Source organism: Takifugu rubripes, chromosome 20 (assembly GCF_901000725.2).
Source record: "Takifugu rubripes chromosome 20, fTakRub1.2, whole genome shotgun sequence".
Classification (NCBI taxonomy): domain Eukaryota; kingdom Metazoa; phylum Chordata; class Actinopteri; order Tetraodontiformes; family Tetraodontidae; genus Takifugu; species Takifugu rubripes.
The window spans coordinates 14,722,599-14,742,052 of record NC_042304.1 but is presented as its reverse complement, the minus strand read 5'-3'; the positions used below and the strand labels follow the sequence as shown (position 1 = coordinate 14,742,052).

Here is a 19,454-nt window from a genome sequence, read left to right as displayed (position 1 = left end):
TGATGAATGAAACCACGGTTGTTGGAGGTTTTTTGCCAGTAAGATTCAGTGATATTAAAAAAATGAATGTGGACCTGCACCGGCAACACCTGCTCTCCCTCCCTCCCTCCCTTCTCTCTCTCTCTCTCTCTTTGTCTCGGACATCTCTGCGCCTCCTCAGCCAGTAACGCTGAAGAGGGCACGGATGCGCCGATGAGGAGGAGCCGGGTGTAACTGACACCTCCAGCCGCGCTGCAGCTCTCATCTCCCGCTGGAACCGCAGGGACTCTCCGGTCACGCCTGTCCTGCTCTTGTCTTCGGGGCTTCGTCGTGTCAGTTCGCGCAGTTTGAGAGGACTCCGCTGCGTCTACGCTCTGACCAGAAACTCATCAGAAATAAAGCAGCAAAGCAGCAAGAGGTGATTCTTCTGTGAGCACATCCGCTCGGGGCTGCAGTTGCAATGTTTCCCGCAAGGACCACACTTGAGAAGATGCGTGTACCGGCGCTTCTGCGCGTGTTGGCGTGCCTGTGCGCTGCGGCGGGCCCGGTGGCCGGAGCGGACAGGAGCTGCACCGACCTGCGGCAGTTCTACACGAGCAAAGGATTCACGTTAGCCGGTGTCCCTCAGACAGAAATCTCCGGTAGGTGTGAGACAAATACACCAAATCTACAGTTGCTCACCTTTCAAAAGCAGTGTTGAATCAGTGGGTGTTGTGAGAATATAAACTACTCCTACTGGGAATCACCTGGGTTTAATGGTTTTATTGACCTTTGGCAGTAGGTGGTCTATGTCCTATGAATGTGTGTTATGATGATTAATTGTTGATTGTGCAGAATGAACCATCTGCCCTAACGTTTGGACTCGTTTCCTGTTTAATGTGCGCTTGTTTAGTTTTTCTTTTTGTCTTTTTCCCTGAACAATACACCCATCCCATCAGAAGTCGGTAGTGTCTGTCAGTCCTCTCTGGGCCACACTGATTGTCTGCTCGGGGCAGACTTCCAGGTGGGTGTGAGACATATATCTTGTGGGCTAATTCGAGCATTCTGGCCATTTTTGATTGTTTGCTGCAGCCTCGGGTATGAACAGCAGATAGAAATTTGCCCCCACCTGTGGCAGTGATGAGAGGTTTTTCTCATCATCTGCTCAGGCAGCAGCTGCGCCTGTTGCTGATAGGACCTATTTTGTAATTTGCGCAAATACAGTTACAGGAATCTAAGCTCACCTGTGGCTGGACCCTGTGAAAAGTGTGAAATAGGATTACAGTTTGGTTTCTTTCTTTTACTCTTTCAGTTTCTAGTTCTGCCTGTCAGGAAGCCATTCAAGCAGTCGGGCAATTAAGCATTCAATCAATCAGTCAATTGCTCTGCCAGTCATCTAATCAATCAGCCTGAGCTTCAGTCAGTCAAGCGGCCGCTCAAATAAACATCAGAGCATCTGTGTCTTGTCGCTGCTCTTTGCCCGTGCTGATTAAACTGTCTCAGCCTCGAGGAATGTGCAGGAGGAAAACGTGAAAAGGCTATTTGTTTCCTTCCCTTTAAGGCCTCTCAGCAATCATCTGTCGCTCACTATCTTCTCTCATATTTCGCCTAAAGGTGCACATAAGCCTCCGAGAGGACAGGATGAAAGAGAGGAGGATGTTCGGTGTGTGTGGGGGATCTGAAGGTCATTTTATGGTGTGTCAATAGAAGCAGACGCGTGGTGGTTGAGGTATAAATATGTGTTTGTAACGTGCGAGTGAGTGAGTGATGTGGAGACCGACAGGGAGACGGGAAAGAGACGCGAAACTGGCAGAGACGGAGCAAATGAGTCACTCAAGGTTCCTGTCGGTCCTTCATAGACGACCAGGCACACGCTTCTTTCCCCTCCTTCCATTAAAAACTCATCTTTTATTGACAGGTGAAAAAAAACCACACCGAGATTGCTTCAGTCATCCGGCCCATGGATCCGCTCTAGTTATTAGAAAAAGTGTGAGTCCTTCCCAGAACGTATTGAAACTGACAAGCAGCTAGAAGCATAAGGATGACAAAAGCATAACTGGACCTCTTCGGTCTTTCTCTTCTCAGAGATATGAGCTTGATAAATGTGCGTTGTTTTCATTGAGGACAGCATCTATCTATCTATCTATCTATCTATCTATCTATCTATCTATCTATCTATCTATCTATCTATCTATCTATCTATCTATCTATCTGTCTGTCTGTCTGTCTGTCTGTCTGTCTGTCTGTCTGTCTGTCTGTCTGTCTGTCTGTCTGTCTGTCTGTCTGTCTGTCTGTCTGTTAAAAATAACAGTTATTGTTTTAGATTTAATGTGGCCTTAAAATGGAACTTGAATTGGATTGGCTGCAAAATTGCTTCAGGGTTTAAAAAAAAAAAAAAAAAGGAGGGAAAAAAACCAACTTTATTCTGAAAGTTTGCACAGCCAGGTGGACTTCCTGTTCACGCACTGTCAAATCTGAAGGATGAAACGTGTCCGAATCGTCTGGGACCCAGATTAAAGCTCTGATAATGAGCCGTGTCATCTGCCAAGCACACCTCTGTTTACCAACGTCATCAGGTGACGACGCCTTCGCTGTGAAGGCATCATTTACATTCATGCGTGAAGGTTATGCTTCATTCAGCATGACTTTTCTCTTTTAGATAAGCTCCAGCTTCCAGGTTGAATTGCCCCCTAGTGTGAAATGTACATGTACATTTAAAAAGGATGCGTATCACCTGAACGCGCAGGTCAACCTGATCCGGCATGAGCCACTTTGCTGAAGGTCATGAAATCTGATGTTGACGCCGTTTCATCTGACAAGCAGGTGATCTTAAGTCTCTTGAGATTTCAAAAAGGAATCCTCTATTCTTCTTCTCTGCCTCCACCTATTGTTCTATAGGTTTAAAACCATATGAATGGAAGTCATCTTTCCTGCTGTCCGCCCGTCTGTCTCCGTGCCTGCAAGGGTTTTTAACTCACACACATTGGCCCCTTTACTCTGTCAATAATACGGGTCAGGCTCCTATAGTGTGTGTGTGTGTGTGAGTAGATGTGAGACCTTGTGTGTGTTTAAAAATCAGTGAAAGGCAACACCTTCTCCAGGGAAGACACTTATTTTCATTCACACGTGCATTGTGTCTGCAGAGCAGCACACACCCATGAGATCGTATGACACACCCAAGCACAAAGCTCCTGCATGCTTTAGCTTCTGCATGAAGAGGTATTGAGTTTTAACCTGTGTGTGTGTGTGTGTGTGTGTGTGTGTGTGTGTGTGTGTGTGTGTGTGTGTGTGTGTGTGTGTGTGTGTGTGTGTGTTTTACACAGCCTACATGAGTGTTTGTGCTTGTTTGCAGGCAGGATGCTTGTTTGAATGAGTTCAACGTGACACGCTGTTGTAGTCTGAGGAGTCTTGGATACGTTGCTGGTCAATAATTGCTTCGTCAACTAGAGACTCCATTAATTTTCATCAACACAGCACTGGTCTTGTGTCCGCTGGCTGAAGTATAATTCAATGATTTACTGTTTTTACATCCTATCACCGTGTTGAGGGGGAACAAACACGAGAAAATGCAAATAGACCTGCCGAAGTGCGAACACTGAATATGTTGAATATTTTGGAAGTCATATCCCTGAAGGCAGAAGAATGAAAAAACACACCTGTCAAAACAAATAATGCACTTTTACCCCGTGAAAGATTGTAATCTCAGGCCATGTTTCTGTAGTTCACAGGAGTTTGGGTTGACTCCAGGAAGAAGGTTAGCAGCTAACAGAGGTATAAATAGATTTCATAACCAACCCACATGGTTCAGTCATGGTTGTTGGTGCTTTTATTGTGCAGTCTGCCTGTTTGGGCCGCTGCTTTTGTCTGTTCTGTCCTTTGTGTGAGTTGATGTGATGCTAAATGCTACTGCTAAAAGTAATTTTGCACAGCCTTAAGGACATTCTTGATCTGGAAACGTCTTCATGCATCATTAAAAACTCATCATCGAGGTATTAATCTTAGTTAAAAGGTGTCTCCATGTGTCCTGGAGTCCAGAGGTGATTCACTGATGTATGTGACAGTTGGGAAGAGTGACGACGTCTCATATTAAGTCTGAAATGTGTTACTAGGTTGGAAGGTTATGGTTTGAAATGGCTCTGCTTCATTGTATGGCTTTTTGCTGTTTTTTGTTGACCGTCAGCTCTTATTTAGATAGATATAGATATACTGTATATAGATACACGTACTTTATTGATCCCAAGCTGGGAACTTGCAATATATGTGCAATTATATTGATCCAGGGATTTCCAATAAATGTATTTACCTAAAACACCATCTTTTACAAATATCTGTCCCTTTTGGGCAATGGCAAGAATTCAGACAAAAGTGTCAAGAAAGAATGTTTTCATTTTTCTATGACTTTATACTGTATAATATAGAATATATGAGATTATTTACATGCTGTGCTACCCAACATGTTCTCGTTCCAAACCGGACCTGGTGGGGCCTCACCCCATATGACATGCAATGACTAATTTATTGGAAATCCTGGTAAGTTTGGGTCCATTTCTGTTCGTGAATACAACTAAATTCTGATTTATTGCAGACGTCCTCCTCTCTCAGTAGAGAATGGACATCCTCTTTTATACTTTCTGTATTTTTTTATAGTCTCCACAACTGAACACAGTATTAATAATTTAGATTTTGCCGTATCTCCAGGTCATCTGCTTGTTGGCTCTTATGTGCCTATGAAGCTATTGCTGTGTGTGTGTGTGTGTGTGTGTGTGTGTGTGTGTGTGTGTGTGTGTGTGTGTGTGTGTGTGTGTGTGTGCAGTACACTAAACGAAAGCTGCCCGTCATCTGTCACACATCACATGCTCACCCAGGTGCTTACAGCTTACACCAGCCAGGGGAACGCACGAATACTCACAAACAAAACACACACGCAGGTACACACATCACTCTCTAATCCTGTTTTCTTTCCATCTTCGGGGCCCATTTTTCCAGACGGTATCAGACGTGCGAGCGCCGGTTTGAGGGGGGATTTGGTTCGTAAAATCGGCTAAGAGCAGAGCTGTAAATCTTTTATGATGTCTGATGCGGAGAGAGTGACGAAGATGGAGGTGAGACAGGGATGTGACATCAGACCACAGGCCAGAGGAGGGGAGCGTCTGCCGTTCCCGCATCCCTCTCTCGTTAGATATGGGATGGATGCCGAAACGCCGATGTGATTAATGCTGACTCGTCATTTTTCACCACTTCCAGTTATAGATTCAAACCGAGCGGAGCTAAACTCAGCAGAGCAGACTGTGATTGTGACTTTGTGTGTTGAAGTATTATTTTAGCAGTGAAACCAGAGATCCTGATGATGGCTTTCATCACCTACAGGAGGTGGTTGAAAGAAGGAACTGGGCAGCAGAAGTGCAACCTTCTCAATGCTTGAACATCCATCCTTCCAGCTAAAATCAATTTCCTAATCACCTCTATTTTTCTCCCTCGTGTCTTCTGCCCTCCAACACTCCCTTTTTCACACCTCCCACCTTTAATCTTGACTTCCTTCTATTTATCAGGCACTATTTTTATTTTCTCCTTCTTTCAGGCCTCCTCTCACCTTCTGCCTCCCTCTCTCTCTCTCCAGATGGAAAGAAGAGATGTTTTTGTGACTCTGGTCGCTCTCGTAATTTATGGGCTCTAAGTTCTGTTGACTTATTCAGCAACAGTAACAAACCTGCCTAACCACATTTATAACATGATAAAGAATCGATGCTATTCATCAGAAAATAGCAAGATAGCACAAGAATGTATTGAATTTTGTCATTTTCAGCAGCTTTAAACTGATGAGTAAACAAAGAAGTTGCCAAATGTTGCCGGAGTTTGTGGACTGATCACAATGATGATGCATTTCACACTTATTTACTCATTTAAATCAGGAATTCTGACTATGGCTCTCTTAAAACATCCTGGTTGTTTTTATTTGTGAGCAGCGTAATGTTAACAAAAGATAATGTGATTTGTGACCAGAGAAGCTAAAATTATACAAAAGCCAGAGTTTATTGCCCTCTGCAGTTTGTCATTTAGGATTCAGTGTTGACTCGCTGGGGAGGCATTACATAAATTAAAGTTAATCACATAGTTTGTAAGTGTTTATCTCAAACCACCACAGAATTTCTACGCCTTTTATAGCTTCACATGGTCGTACAACCCGGGGCTTCTGGTGCCACCCAGCATCACCCAGATCCATGTGAAAAAGATCATCCTGGAAAATTACAGACAGATTAAGAATTAAATGTTGAAAATAATAAAATATTAGACAGTTGTTCTTGCATGTGAACACATGCTACATATATGATTCAGGGAAGAGTATTTACACACAATGCTACTTTTAATATCTTAGATGTGGGTTCAGAACTTAAGAGAAGAAGAACGTAAGAGCTGCGCCTCATGCAGACATACATCTTCATACATCTTCATACATCATTAAACATCCCAAGTATAAACTTGAAGGCTTATCTGCATTCCTACATGCTTTTTCTTTTGGGGATCCATAACGTTAGTTAACAACGGCTCCTCGGCCTGTCACGCCGGGACATCCACATGCACTGTGGACGACATCATAATGGATCCCTGTAACCCTCGTCAGACATCGTGGTGCCAAACAGCAGCCGTGTCGAGCAGGATTGTCGATTATCTGGTGCATGTTGTGATTCTTCTCGTGCTGCGCAGACACCAGCCCGTGTTTAGCTTTATCGACGCTCCTTGAAAAGGTCATTTGGCTGCTTCTTCCCCCATCTTAAGCCTTCTGTTCTTGCTTTGCCGTCGCTGCCTCACAAACACAATATTGAAACTGAGCATCTACATTTTACCTAGATTTTGTTATAACCAGACAAAAATAAAGGGCTGAATAAACCAATATTGAAACTGAGCATCTACATTTTACCTAGATTTTGTTATGACCAGACAAAAATAAAGGGCTGAATAAACCCTCTACGTTCTGGCAGCTGCTCAGATATTTTTGCCCACTGTTCCAACGTTTGTGACCTGGAAACGCTCGACCTCAGACCGTGACCTCAGGGATTTGGTGCTCCCCGCTGAGACAGCTCATTGGTGGGGGACCTGCCCAGCCCCACCCCCATGCCACACCCACACACACACTCATGCTAATATCGTTTGCACCTTTCCATCATCACTAAGCACTGTGCAGTTGACTCGGGCTGATACCTAATCTCACGCTAATCCCACTCTGTTAATCTGTGAGTTTGCTCTTCTTGTGCCCTGAACTCCTCGCTCACGGAATAAAGATGCACTCTCGCCAATACTTCCTTATTTGTCTTTTTCACCTTTTGACGCTCTTTGTTAAAACTCCAGTCGTGTCTGCTGCTCGAAATTAAAACAAAACAACCCTGTGTTTACAGTCAGATGTAATGCTGGCTAATCCCTCCAGTCAAAGATAGCCGCCTTGACCTTTGCCTTTAATAGAATTATCCACATACTTGCACAAATGTGCACAGTCAGGCAGCAAGTCTAAGCGGCGCGACACACACCAGTTGGCGGGTGATGTGCTCTTTTTAAGACGGACAGTTAAAAGGGAGTAAAAGTAGTAGTTAGTCCGGGAGCCTCTAACTGCTCCCAGAAATGACATAGAATTATGTGATTACCCAGCAGCATCGGTGCCGTGTGAACACACACATGCACATACACACTCAGTGAGGGAAGACAGGGCTGCTGTGCTGTGTGGTGTTCTATTTTTGGTTTGGTAATTGTATAAAATACGACAATAGGTTAACCCAAGTCACCATTTTACAACTCCCTTTCCTTTTCTCTCACTCTCTCTCTTTCTTTTTTAGTCTCTTTTTATTCAGTGATGATTGAAGGCTTCTTTGTCATCATTATCACCATCATCTTCATCATCCTGAGCTCCTTGGTGAAGCTCTTTGTCTTACTAATTTCAAATGCTAACTTAATAATTGTAACTTTTTTTCTCCCTCTCCCTCTGCCTCTGCTCGTGTCTCCTGTCACTTCTCTCATTCCCCCTCCTCCAGCTTCACCATCTTCTTTCATTTCCATTTTATTGCCTTCTCATCCCTCCATCTCCCCCCTCTTTCATCGTAACGGCGTGGCCACGCCCCTTTTGCATTTCAGCTGACAGTAAAAAGGTAAAAGTGCACTCGGGGAGGAAGCGCATATGGGAAGCTAAATCACACACAGCTGCCCTTAAATGGTGAAGAGAGAGCAGGATAGACGCGTGCACACTCGTGCACATAGACGTACTGCCAGCCCTCATTTAGGCAGTGGTAATTTGCTGCAGTAAGCGACAGCATTATTGTCGGTTGCTCATTAAGAAAGGGAAGCAACGAATAAACGTCTGACCGTGGGGAATAAATTCAAACCATCACGCCACTTTTACTGCCCAGCCATGAGCCACTTTGATGTGGCATGTGATGGCGGCGCTGGGGCAGGCTCAGGGCGGGCGTGCACGTGTGTCAGGGTGCTAGTTACGTGCCAGAAACCTTATTATTACACTTTATTTGGGACGTGAAAGCTGCGATTTGCACCCGTGGTTGCATCAGGGACGCGAGATCTGTGAGGTCAGAGGTCAGAACGGTTGCAGGCTGGTGTTTGAGGTCACTTCCTGCGATCGACAATCGTTCCTTTCTTCACGTCTAGGGAGGAAACCCACAGGAAGCTATAGTGTGCTTCGTTATGAAATGCATTCTGAATAACAGTTAAGAGTTCTGCTGCTGGGCGTGGGAGCCGTTTGTCAAACCCCGGTTTTCCTCCGTCAGCACCTCCAGCCAGCTGTGCAATGGTCCAACATCTGGAAACTGGTCGTCTGAGCAACTCTGGTCAGGCTTCACAGTGTGCTGATGCAGCTGGGTGGTGCCGCCCAGCCCGACGTGGATTTGTGAGCAGTGGTGGTGCAGGTTAGGAGGTTCTGCCGCCGCTCACAGTGTAATTGGATTCCCACGTCTCATTTAACTGGCTGGGTTCCCCCGGCTCAGATATTGGAAATGTCGCTGATGTTTTTCCAAGTAAAATGAGAGTTGTTGCTGTTAATGGTTTTTAAGCTTGAGAATGAATCAATATTTGCTGTTAATTAAGGAAAGTGCAACCAAAACAATTTCAGACCGCAATTGGGATTAGACTAATAACGGCAAACTGGCTGTTTTCTTTTTTTTTTGTGCCTGTTAAAAAAACTCTTGGAACAAGTTTGCTGGTTTCCATGGTTTCAGAACCACTGAAAACAGATGATGGCTGTGGGTGGGGTCACCTGACGATCTGTTAATGACAGCAGAACAGAACTGATAGGCAACGAAACTGACACGAAGTCGCTATTTTATTCTATTTCGTTTTCATTCTGGTTTGGATTGATTTTGTGAGAACTCGGATGGTGTTTGTTATCACGCAGAACATTTCTGTCTCCGCTCAGATCTTTTTTCAATGCCAACCACATCCTCTCTCGCAGCTTTACAGCTCCTTTTTTTTGGGTGTGGGTGCCATGCTGCACACCACATCACACTGATGTTTCAAACGACCGTGTGTGTAATCAATATGTGATCGGTTCATTTCACGGCCTCGTCTTGGAAAGGGACCAGAAAATGACAATATATCAAAGCAATTTGACGCATGCTCAATACATGGACCCCCTCCCCCCCCCCCCCCCCCACATTAACTCAGTGGGCATATTTAACAAATTCCTGTCCTGCGGAGTCTAAATTAGGATAATTATTTCAGGGTGTCGCAGCAGAGATAAACAACTTCTGAGCAAAAGAACTCTCAAGTAAACATTTTTTTTTAAACCAGAGGAACAAACATCTGTCTGTGTTGGGACACCAAACCAGTAACTATTCCTGCATCTGGAGCTGATGCAGGCTGCCCTGTTCTAACAGAACTGATGATAAGCTCTTGTCTAATCTTAAATACTAAATATTCCCCGGCGGGCTGAAAGCGACACAGCGTTGTCTCTCTGTGGTTTATTTAGGCTAATTTTCAGAGAAACATTCATATTATGTGTTGGTTCAGTGCCATGACTGTTGCATACTTGAGAAGCTTTGATTCAGCCTGACACGGTGGCCTGCATGAAGCTCACAGGAAGCAGCTTCACCTGTTCGGGACGTGTGCCGGGTCGAGCTCCGGGACGCGTCCGGGCAGGCTCAGGTATGCCGCCAGGAACGCTGTGGGAAGGAGGAAGCAGGGGGTGTGGAGGAGAAGAGAGATCCAGATGCTCTGGATGGAAAGAAAAGAAGAATGGCTGAGCAAAGTTGTGTTGCTGTCGTCTCCATGGCGACAAGGGTGCGCTGTTACTCATCTACAGGCGAATCCACAAACAAGTAGCGATTTGAAAGGATCCAGTAATGATAAAGTGGAGAAGCAGATCGTCCTTCAGACGGATGAAAGAAGCATCTCTACGTCCCTTCACTTCAAATAAAGGAATTAACACTTCATCATGCACACTTCATTTCATGTTTCTCACACAATCCGAAACCTAATGAGGCTTGTGAGCAGGACAAAGCTTCAACTCTTGGAAAACATCAGAACTAAAGGACCAAAACCTGAAGTTAAATGAACGTTTGATAGCATCATTCTTCTGAACAGACTGAATTATGCCTGTATGACCTTTCTGCTGAAACGCTATTTAAATTTGAGTTTTGTCTGTTGTAAAGATCAAACCTATTCAGAACTTGAGGCCTGAACACAATACCAAGAAGAAGCAAGTTCATCATATTGAGTTCAGAGTTCAGATCTATCAGCAAGGAGAGAAAAACACCATGAAATTAGGGTTGAATTATCTTTGCAATAATATTGAGATTTGCTGAACAAGAATAGAGACAGAAACTGTAACTTTGCCTCTTCCTTTATGCTTATTTAGCCACCTGTGAAAGAGTTAAAGTTAAAAAAGGTCTTACACACACACTAAGACCACTGGTTCTTATTAGTGTTGCACAGGAATTGATGATCTGCATATTGATGAGTGTGTGTGTGTGTGTGTGTGTGTGTGTGTGTGTGTGTGTGTGTTTGTGTGTGTGTGAGAGAGAGAGAGAGACAGAGAGTGTCTAATTATCGGTCTGTCAGTTGGCCTCGAGCCAAAGAACTGTCTCTCTTTTCCTCACTTTTTTAATGTGAGGTGAAGATTTGACTATACTCTTTGTATGATGGCTTCTGTCATATTTCCAGCACCAGGCTCATATCTGATGCAGTGTTGAAGTTGTGCTCGTGTCTCTAATCACATAAGTGGAGCTGTACGGCGAAGAGGAGAAAAAATGGAAAAGCAGATCATCAGAAGCTCCAGAAACACTTTTACAGGGAGTTTGTAGAGTTGCAATCAGAGATAATACCCTCAAGCCATCACTCATGCCTCCAAACTGCATAATGATGATGATGATGATGATGCAGGATATCAGTCGCCCTCTGGTGGTAGGATACAGCATAGGTAGTGGGCTTTAAATCTATGCCCCTGTGCAGGTTCAGTTGTTCACCAGGAGGCAACAGGAGGAACACAGAGGCAGCACATTGTCCACCTTCTTTTATGTTCTAATGTATAAATTTTAATGTTTCCCTACTGTTATTGTGGTTTTATTAGGCAGGTACGTGGCAGCAACTGTAAATCTGAACACCCACTCAGGTCTATTTAGCTGTTTAAGCCTCTGACTGCATGGATTGGAACTGTTTGCTAGCATGTTTTATTTTCGAACATGTGTTGTTGTGTCACTGCTCAGTTTTTTTCTCTCGACCATTAAAGTTTACAGCAGGATGCCAGCTGCTCGCATTACCCAGCAGCCCAGGAACGCAATAAAGCATGTCTGTCTGTGGCAAAGGCCCTGTGTCATCGTGGCCATGAAGCTAGCCCACCAGAAAATGCTAACATTAGCTGCAGCGCATGAGCACCCAGAGACATGTGCTGTCTGTGTACCACATGTGGAGCCCAGATTGTAAAAAAGCAGAGGAATATGTGGCACTTAAGGCCCCCCAAATGCCTTTAGAAAGCTAACCTCATGTGAGAAAATGTTTAATTTATGGGTGGATTTTATGAAAATGAAATCAGACGAACCGTCACACGTGAGAAGAAAGCGATTGTTATTCACCCACAGTACACCTCTGTTAGATTTGTCATAAAATGCTCCGGAATAAGAAGGTGAAAAGGTGTGAGTCCCTGCTGGATGGATGTCAGGCTTGGATTTTCTTAAACACACACACATCAGCCGCCGGGTATGAAAAATTCATGGTGCAGCCTTGATGAAGCGTCTTTTCTGCTCCACTTATCACCATCAAACTCTGGCTCACCACACACACACACACACACACACACACACACACACACACACACACACACACCCTGTACCGGGACCTGTTAAGGCTAAGCAGAGCTGTGATGAACACAGCTGTAGGGTGCATACTAACCCTTACCCTCACTCACATGCTCACTCATTCTGTCTCTCTCTTCCTCTATTTGTCTCTCTCTCTCACATACACACACACAGTTGCACACAGAGGACCTGTTAGGCACTGAAGCACACAGCTGAACGGCACTTATTCACCTTCATCCTTCTTCGTCCTATTAATCACAAGCCAGAGGGTTGTTTTTTTTAGCTAAAATGACATCTGATAATTCCTCTGATTCCTCATTACTGCTGTTGCGAAACCACACCTGCAGTGTTGGTGGGGTAAATATTTTCAGTCTCGAACAGCCGTATACTCTTGGTAGGTTACGCAATCGTGTCACGAAAGCTAAGTGATTAATTATCCCTGCGTCTTCTTTGCGCTGCTAGGGGAGCACCTGCGGATGTGTCCTCAGGGTCCAACCTGCTGCACCAGCACAATGGAGGAGAACCTGGCGACTCTGAGCGGCCGGGAGACAGAAGGACTGATCAGAGAGGCTGGCCGCTCGCTGCAGGCGGCCTTCAACGCTCTCCACAGGAGCTTTGACAGTATGTACAGCGTGTGGGTGTGTGTGTGTGTGTGTGTGGGTGTGTGCTTGCAAATGCATCCACTCATTACAGGCTGAAAGCAAAGGTTTAGTGCTGAGCCCAGTTTGACATTTGTGCGAATCTTTGTTCGGTACTGACTCGGCCCGGAGACAGTTGGGACAGTGTGTTTGTGTCCTCTGCTTCAAGGCGACCTCTGACAGAGTGTTATAATGAGAGCAGAGTCAGCCAGACACAATGAAATGTGATAAGCCGATCTGATCTCTAGGCTGCGAGTGTGTCTCACACACACACACACACACACGCGCGCACACACACAAATGAGGGGTGTCCCCGGGGGCAGTGGCTGGTTCAGCTAATGAGCAGTTGACCCACTGAGGAGCCGAGGCTGCAGATCGCGGCACATCAGACAAAAACAGAGGGATGCAGGAGGGAGGACAAGAAGGTGAAATCATCTTAAACAATACAGAGGCTGGAAGTGTAAGTCCACCATTAATCCTGAGCGAGGTAAACTAAAAGAAAAAAAAGAAAATTGATGAAGGAAATAACAGAGACAAAAGGTAGGAGGGAGAGGAGGAGGTGAAGGAATTGCAGGAGGTGGAGGCAGGAGGACAGCGTTATTAGTCTGGAAGCAGCAGGCCACCTCAGTAGCAATGTGGCAGCCCATCTGGTCGTGGTTAGACTGGGCTGGCACTGGCACACAGCCTTTGAAGCCCAAGAGAGAAGGAAGCCCAACTAGTAGAATGGAGAGACAGCAGGCTGACTCCTCTCTTCTGTCTGACGTCATGCTGCAGATGATCCACCCGGATCCAAGAAACCTTAAGACCTGCTAAAATAATGCTTGATAACTGGTGCATGGCTGAAAATGCTTGATAATCTGTCCAAATGAAGTTAAAACCCCAATGTTTTCCTATTTTTTCTCAAATTAAAGTCTCTTTTCTCTCATACTTGCCTCCAGCTTACTTCACCGAGCTGCATAGTCATTCCGAGCGCTCCCTCCAGGACGCCCTGTCTCCCCTCGGACCTCTGTACTCCCAGAACTCTCGGCTCTTTGGAGGTCTCTACACGGACCTGCGGCAATACTACCGGGGCTCGGCTCTCAATCTGGATGAGACCCTGTCGGAATTCTGGTCCTACCTCCTGGAGCGCACCTTCAAATTCTCAGCCCCCACTGATGTGAGTCAAAGCAGTAAAATCTATTTAAAACACAATAAATCAGGTAAAAGTGGTTAATGATCCAGAAGAGTAAGCGAAGTGGTGAACTGGGTCGAAAACTAATTTCTAATTAGTTAGTTCATCTGTTCTTTCTTTAATCTGATTTGTTCCACACAGAAATATCGTAAATATCTCTGTAGTTGGTCTGAACAGCTGTGATGTCTGACAAAGTCAAACCAGTCCAAAACTTTATCTGTCTTGCAGGTCAACCTGTCTGAGGACTACCTTGAATGTGTTGCTAAGCAACAGGCGACGCTGCGGCCATTTGGAGACATCCCACGGGACATGAGGACAAAGGTGATCCGAGCTTTTGTCACAGCCAGGTCATTTGTCCAGGGACTAATCGTCAGTGGAGATGTGGTCAGAAAGGTCTCACAGGTGAGTGAGTCTGTGTGTGTGACTGTGTTGGTATCTGTGTGTGTGTTTCAGTGTGTGTGTTTCTACACTCTACACAGTGAATACCAAAATATGTATTTCACTAGCAAAGTGAGGACATTTTTGGGAAGCGAGACCATTTTTGGTCAGGGTAAGGCTGTGGAATGCTGGAATGCATTATGTCATTGAACAAATGTGTGTGTGTGTGTGTGTGTATGTGTGTGTGTGTGAGTGTGAGTGTGAGTGCTAAAGAGAGAAACTGTGATCGGGCTTATCGTTTATCATCATTTTTATAGAACTCACATACTCCTACAGAGTTAATTTTACCCATTTTTTCTACAGTCTTGTGATATTCTGGAAACTGTAATGTTGAATGTCTGTAATCAGTCAGTCCAAATTGCATTTATGCGTCAATGTGCCGTTGCAATGACAAAAGAAGCATTTCAGTCATTCAAGACCCAAACAACAACCACCAAATCCCATCAGCACTGAAGAAATAGAGCAAACCGGCGGGTCTGCGGCCGCTGCACTACCGCCCCCTACTGACACTACTCTACAGGCGGCTCGTTGGTCTAGGGGTATGATTCTCGCTTTGGGTGCGAGAGGTCCCGGGTTCAAATCCCGGACGAGCCCTCACCTCTTGCGACACACAATTGTTTTTTGCAGTATTTCTCAAGTGCCCTTGAGCAAGATAACTTGAAATCCTCACAGTATCCCTGGGCAACTTATTCACTCTAACAACTTTATTTTGATGGTTCCATGCATATGTGTGTATCTTGCATGTAATAATAAGTGTGATGTCATTTCCTCTCTGTAGGGCTCTCAGGTTAGACGTCTTCTTCATAAATGTCCTCTATGTTCCTCTTCCTGTCCAACCTTCAGGTCTCGCTCAGTCCGGAGTGTCTGAAAGGCCTGATGAAGCTGGTTTATTGCCCTTATTGTCGCGGCATAGCCTCTGTCAAACCCTGCTCCAACTACTGTTCCAACGTCATGAAGGGCTGCCTGGCGAACCAAGCGGACCTGGATTCAGAGTGGCAGAACCTGATTGGTAAGATCCAGCCTTTACTGTCTGGTACTGTAGTGTGTCGCTTCACAGATGCAGGACTGTATGATTCACTGAGTGTTTGTGTTAGATTGTGATGATCAAGTGGACAATGATGACAAATCATTGACAAATGACAAAATAATAAGGTCATTATATGATTTTTTTTAACCATTTTATGACAGCAATTTACAGCTGCTGCATCTCCTGCAGGCTCATTGTGTGGCTCATTATTGTAGTTTTCTGATCAAATATATCTCCCCAACTTAGCCTGTGTATTTACATGGTCTTTTCTTACCATCTTTTACCTTTACCCCAGTAATTATAGTGTCAAGGGAACTAAAATGATGAGCTACAAGTAAGTAAAGCTATTCTTTATTTTACATAGATACGATGATCCAGGTAGCCTCCAGTTTCAGCACAGACCCCAGTCTGGACGTGGTTCTGGCCTCCATCCCTGCTCAGATCTATGAGGCCATTCACCTCCTGAAAGAAAACATGGACACGTTTACAGCAAAAGTAAGTCTCATACTGGCCCAGTATTTGATCAGGTTTAGCAAACTAGTAAGGATTATAGAGGTCCACACACTAAATTTAAGGATTGCTTAGTTTTTGCACAGACCCACGAATCAACACCGAAACACTTAATGTCTAATATATTTTATTGCTTTAATTGACGTGTGCATCAAGTGCAGCACTGCTGAGCAGCCAGGCTACATTATTTATACTGGTGTGTTAATAATATTGGACAGTAGTGAGTGCAGCTCTTTAGAAAGCTGTAAATATCCATCCTCATCCGTGGAGATCATGGGTGCAGAGTGTTGACAGACTGGGTGGGAAACGTCTGTGTTTATGCTTGTAGGTGTATCAGACTTGTGGAAGTCCTGGTGAAACAGGGACAGGAAGTCCGAGCCCTCACGAGCAGAAGAGGAAAAGTGGCTTCTTGACTGCTTCAGAGTACAAACCTTCTCCTACTGCTGGGATCAGACTGGAGATGCAGGTATGTGAGAGTGTGTGTATGTGTGTGTTTCATACGCATCCATTTCTTTTGCTGCTTGTCAGTGTTTTGCCTGGTTTGATTGTCACGTTAAGCTGCATCGGACTTCCCTGTGACGTGTCCTCAGGTGTCAGATCTGTCCAGTAAGCTGAGGGAGATGCGGCAGTACTGGACCCAGCTCTCCGCGGCGCTTTGCAACAAGCTGGCGGCGGGGGGAACCAATCAGGAGAAATGTTGGAACGGCATCACCAAAGCCAGGTAAGGAGGAAAACTGCTGCAGGAAATTGGTGCACTCACCGACCAATCACAAGCCCGACGCTGTATTAACAGACTTTTCCCACTGAAGGCCATCTTCATGCTTCAAGTAATTCCAATATAAACTGAAGATCCTGAAACAAACAGTGAATGAAAATGTATTCTGTGTTTTTTGGGATTTAAAAACGTCTCTGAAGCCTTTAAACCCTTTAGTCTCTCTCTCTCTTTAAGTGGGTTTTTTGTCTGCTTGTTGATTTCAATTGTAATAAGTAGTTTCTCTACGTGGGTGATTTATGGTAATAAATATGTATGATGTATGAGTGTGAGAGTGTGTGTGAGAGAGAGAAGGGAATTTAGATTAATTAAAATTCATGGAAACGTTTATTGTTGGTGTCAGAGATTATTACTGCGATGGGCGGACAGCGACACCTTGTGGATTAATGGCGATACCAAGAAAAATACAATATATGGAACTTAATAAAATGTTGTACCTCTAAGAGCAACTCAACGTTTTAAAATGAATTGTTGTTGAGTTGTTGGGTCTGCTGAATAAAGAAAACCGCCCATTCTTTTCCATTCCTTCCTGGAACCAGGTATCTCCCAGAGGTGATGGGTGACGGCTTGGCCAATCAGATCAACAATCCCGAGGTTGAGCTTGACATCACGAAGCCAGACATGACCATCCGAGAGCAGATCATGCAACTGAAGATCATGAGCGACCGGCTGAAAAGGGCCCTGGATGGCAACGATGTGGATTTCCAGGATGCAAGTACGACCCTTAGATATTTGCACTGAGTTTTATATAGTTGCACACAAAATTATACAGATTTGCTTCAAGAAAAAGCATCTGACCACCTGTCTGTCATGGCTGCAGGCGATGACCTGGGCGGCTCAGGGAGCGGGATGTGTGCAGGAGGTCAGTGTTCTCGGGGGAGACCGGGACTGTACGCCTACCCGTTCGACGACAACCGAGCCAGAGGTGCAGCCGCCGCTCCGCCTGGCCTCTGCGGCCTCCTGCTCCTGCTGCCACCAGCCGTCCTGCTGCTTCAGCGATGATTGACTGACCGCAATCAGACTGCAAAGCTGAGAGGGAACCTTTGAAGGGACACAAATAGGGCGCAGTGGGCGGCCAGATCGGGATTTACCTTTGCAAAAAATGAAAAAAAAAAAAAAAACTGAAGACATTTTGGGTGAATGAACAGATGTTTCTTTAAGGTGCACAAAGGAACGGTGAAATGTGATTATTTTGTTGCCCTGTTGTTTGTGGTTCGTTGATGTGGCCTTTTGTTGAGCTGGCTTTAAAGGGTCTCCGCAGTGAAGATGGAGGGTTGAAGACAATTATTAATAAGGATTTGTTGACAATATCGGTTCCATTTAGCATCGACAGAGTCAAGCTGGCAAAGCTCAGTGAAATTTGCTGCCCCAGGATGTGGGTGCGTTCAAGAAGGTGTTTTTTTTTTTTTAAATTTTGTTTGATTTTCTACCTTGAGTCAAGGTCGCCTACCTTAAACACCTTGTTCATTGTAAATGCCATGAATGTACAGTATGATGCTATACTGGCAAAGAATTCCCCCATAATCTGTGGTGTAATTGTTCAGATGTTTCGATGTGTGCTGACAAACAGATTCCGTCCGTAGGACTTGTTTGAAGTATTGCGGCTGATTTACGGCACTGCTGAAATGTTCGAGGTGTTACGGATTTATGTCTCTTTGTGCACAACCCAGACAAAGGAAGTGGTCCTCCTGAGCATGTCCTGTTCTTTGTGAAAACATGATGGATCAAATCACATTCAAGCATTTACTTGAGCAACTAAAGGGACAAAAGGCCCTCCCAGTTTCCTGGAATGAAACTACAAATTGAGGCAAAGCAGACAAAACCCATTAAGCTGTAATGAAGGAATCCAGTTTTTCCAAACCAAAGCACTTAATCTATCCAAAAATATGTGGAACACAGGTGAAAAACACAAACCGATCAGTTGGATGGCTGAAAAAGTTGGTCCTTGTGACATTTCCTTGACTTTCCGTAAGACCACATGATACTACGACACACATCTTTCACATAAACACACTGTTGTTGTGGTTGAAGCAGATTTCTTTTTTTTTTAATTAATTGTTGTCAGCGGTCACAGATTTCATTAATTAAAGTCTTGGATTGTATCAGTGGTCTTTTTCCATTTATTAATATTGATTTAAAACCAACTACATTTGAGCTGCATGAGGACAAAAATGTGTTTATGAGGATTTTAGCCATTTTAAGGCATATTGTGTAAGACATATTCATGCTAAAAACACAGATTTTGGTTACTAAACTCTTGACCAAGTGAGTGGGTTCACATTTGCTATTAAATTGTAATTTGATTCAACATTCTTAATTAAATTACACTCAAACTTGCAGCTACAGTTCAGGTAAAATGAGCAAATAGATGAGCCAGACAGAAATGCAGCCATTTTGTTTTGAAATGTCTGACAGATAAGAATATATTTCAGGGTGTTTGGCTCAGGAGTCATTTCTGAACACAAGACTGTGGCACAAGAACACGCTTTCACTGGAATGTGGGGCTGCGTGAGAAGCCACTACGTTTACAACTTTGTCTACGCGTGATTTATCTTTGCTCAACACTGCCAAAGACCTGAGACTTATTTAAATTAATGGCCTTTTAAATCAAGCTGGAGAAGGATTAAAGGTAGCTGTGATGCTGTGTGGATTTATTTTT

General features: G+C 44.5%; 1 protein-coding gene, 1 long non-coding RNA gene and 1 other non-coding gene across 3 annotated transcripts; 2 read left to right on the top strand and 1 right to left on the bottom strand.

The window, feature by feature from the left end:
• Window positions 1–18,897, top strand: gpc1a (glypican 1a). The gene is made up of 10 exons (XM_003974388.3): window positions 1–620; window positions 12,702–12,860; window positions 13,816–14,033; window positions 14,277–14,450; window positions 15,330–15,495; window positions 15,878–16,008; window positions 16,352–16,489; window positions 16,614–16,744; window positions 17,335–17,510; window positions 17,616–18,897. The coding sequence occupies exons 1-10, from the start codon at window positions 440–442 to the stop codon at window positions 17,795–17,797; spliced, it is 1,656 nt and encodes a 551-aa protein (XP_003974437.2). The 5' UTR covers window positions 1–439; the 3' UTR covers window positions 17,798–18,897.
• On the top strand, window positions 15,009–15,080 carry trnap-ugg (transfer RNA proline (anticodon UGG)). The gene has a single exon. It is a non-coding gene; the product is annotated as a tRNA-Pro (tRNA).
• On the bottom strand, window positions 16,549–17,363 carry LOC115247306 (uncharacterized). The gene is made up of 3 exons (XR_003886359.1): window positions 17,233–17,363; window positions 16,784–16,875; window positions 16,549–16,688 (listed from the first exon to the last, which is right to left on the bottom strand). It is a non-coding gene; the product is annotated as an uncharacterized lncRNA (long non-coding RNA).
• Window positions 18,898–19,454: the final 557 nt, after the last annotated feature.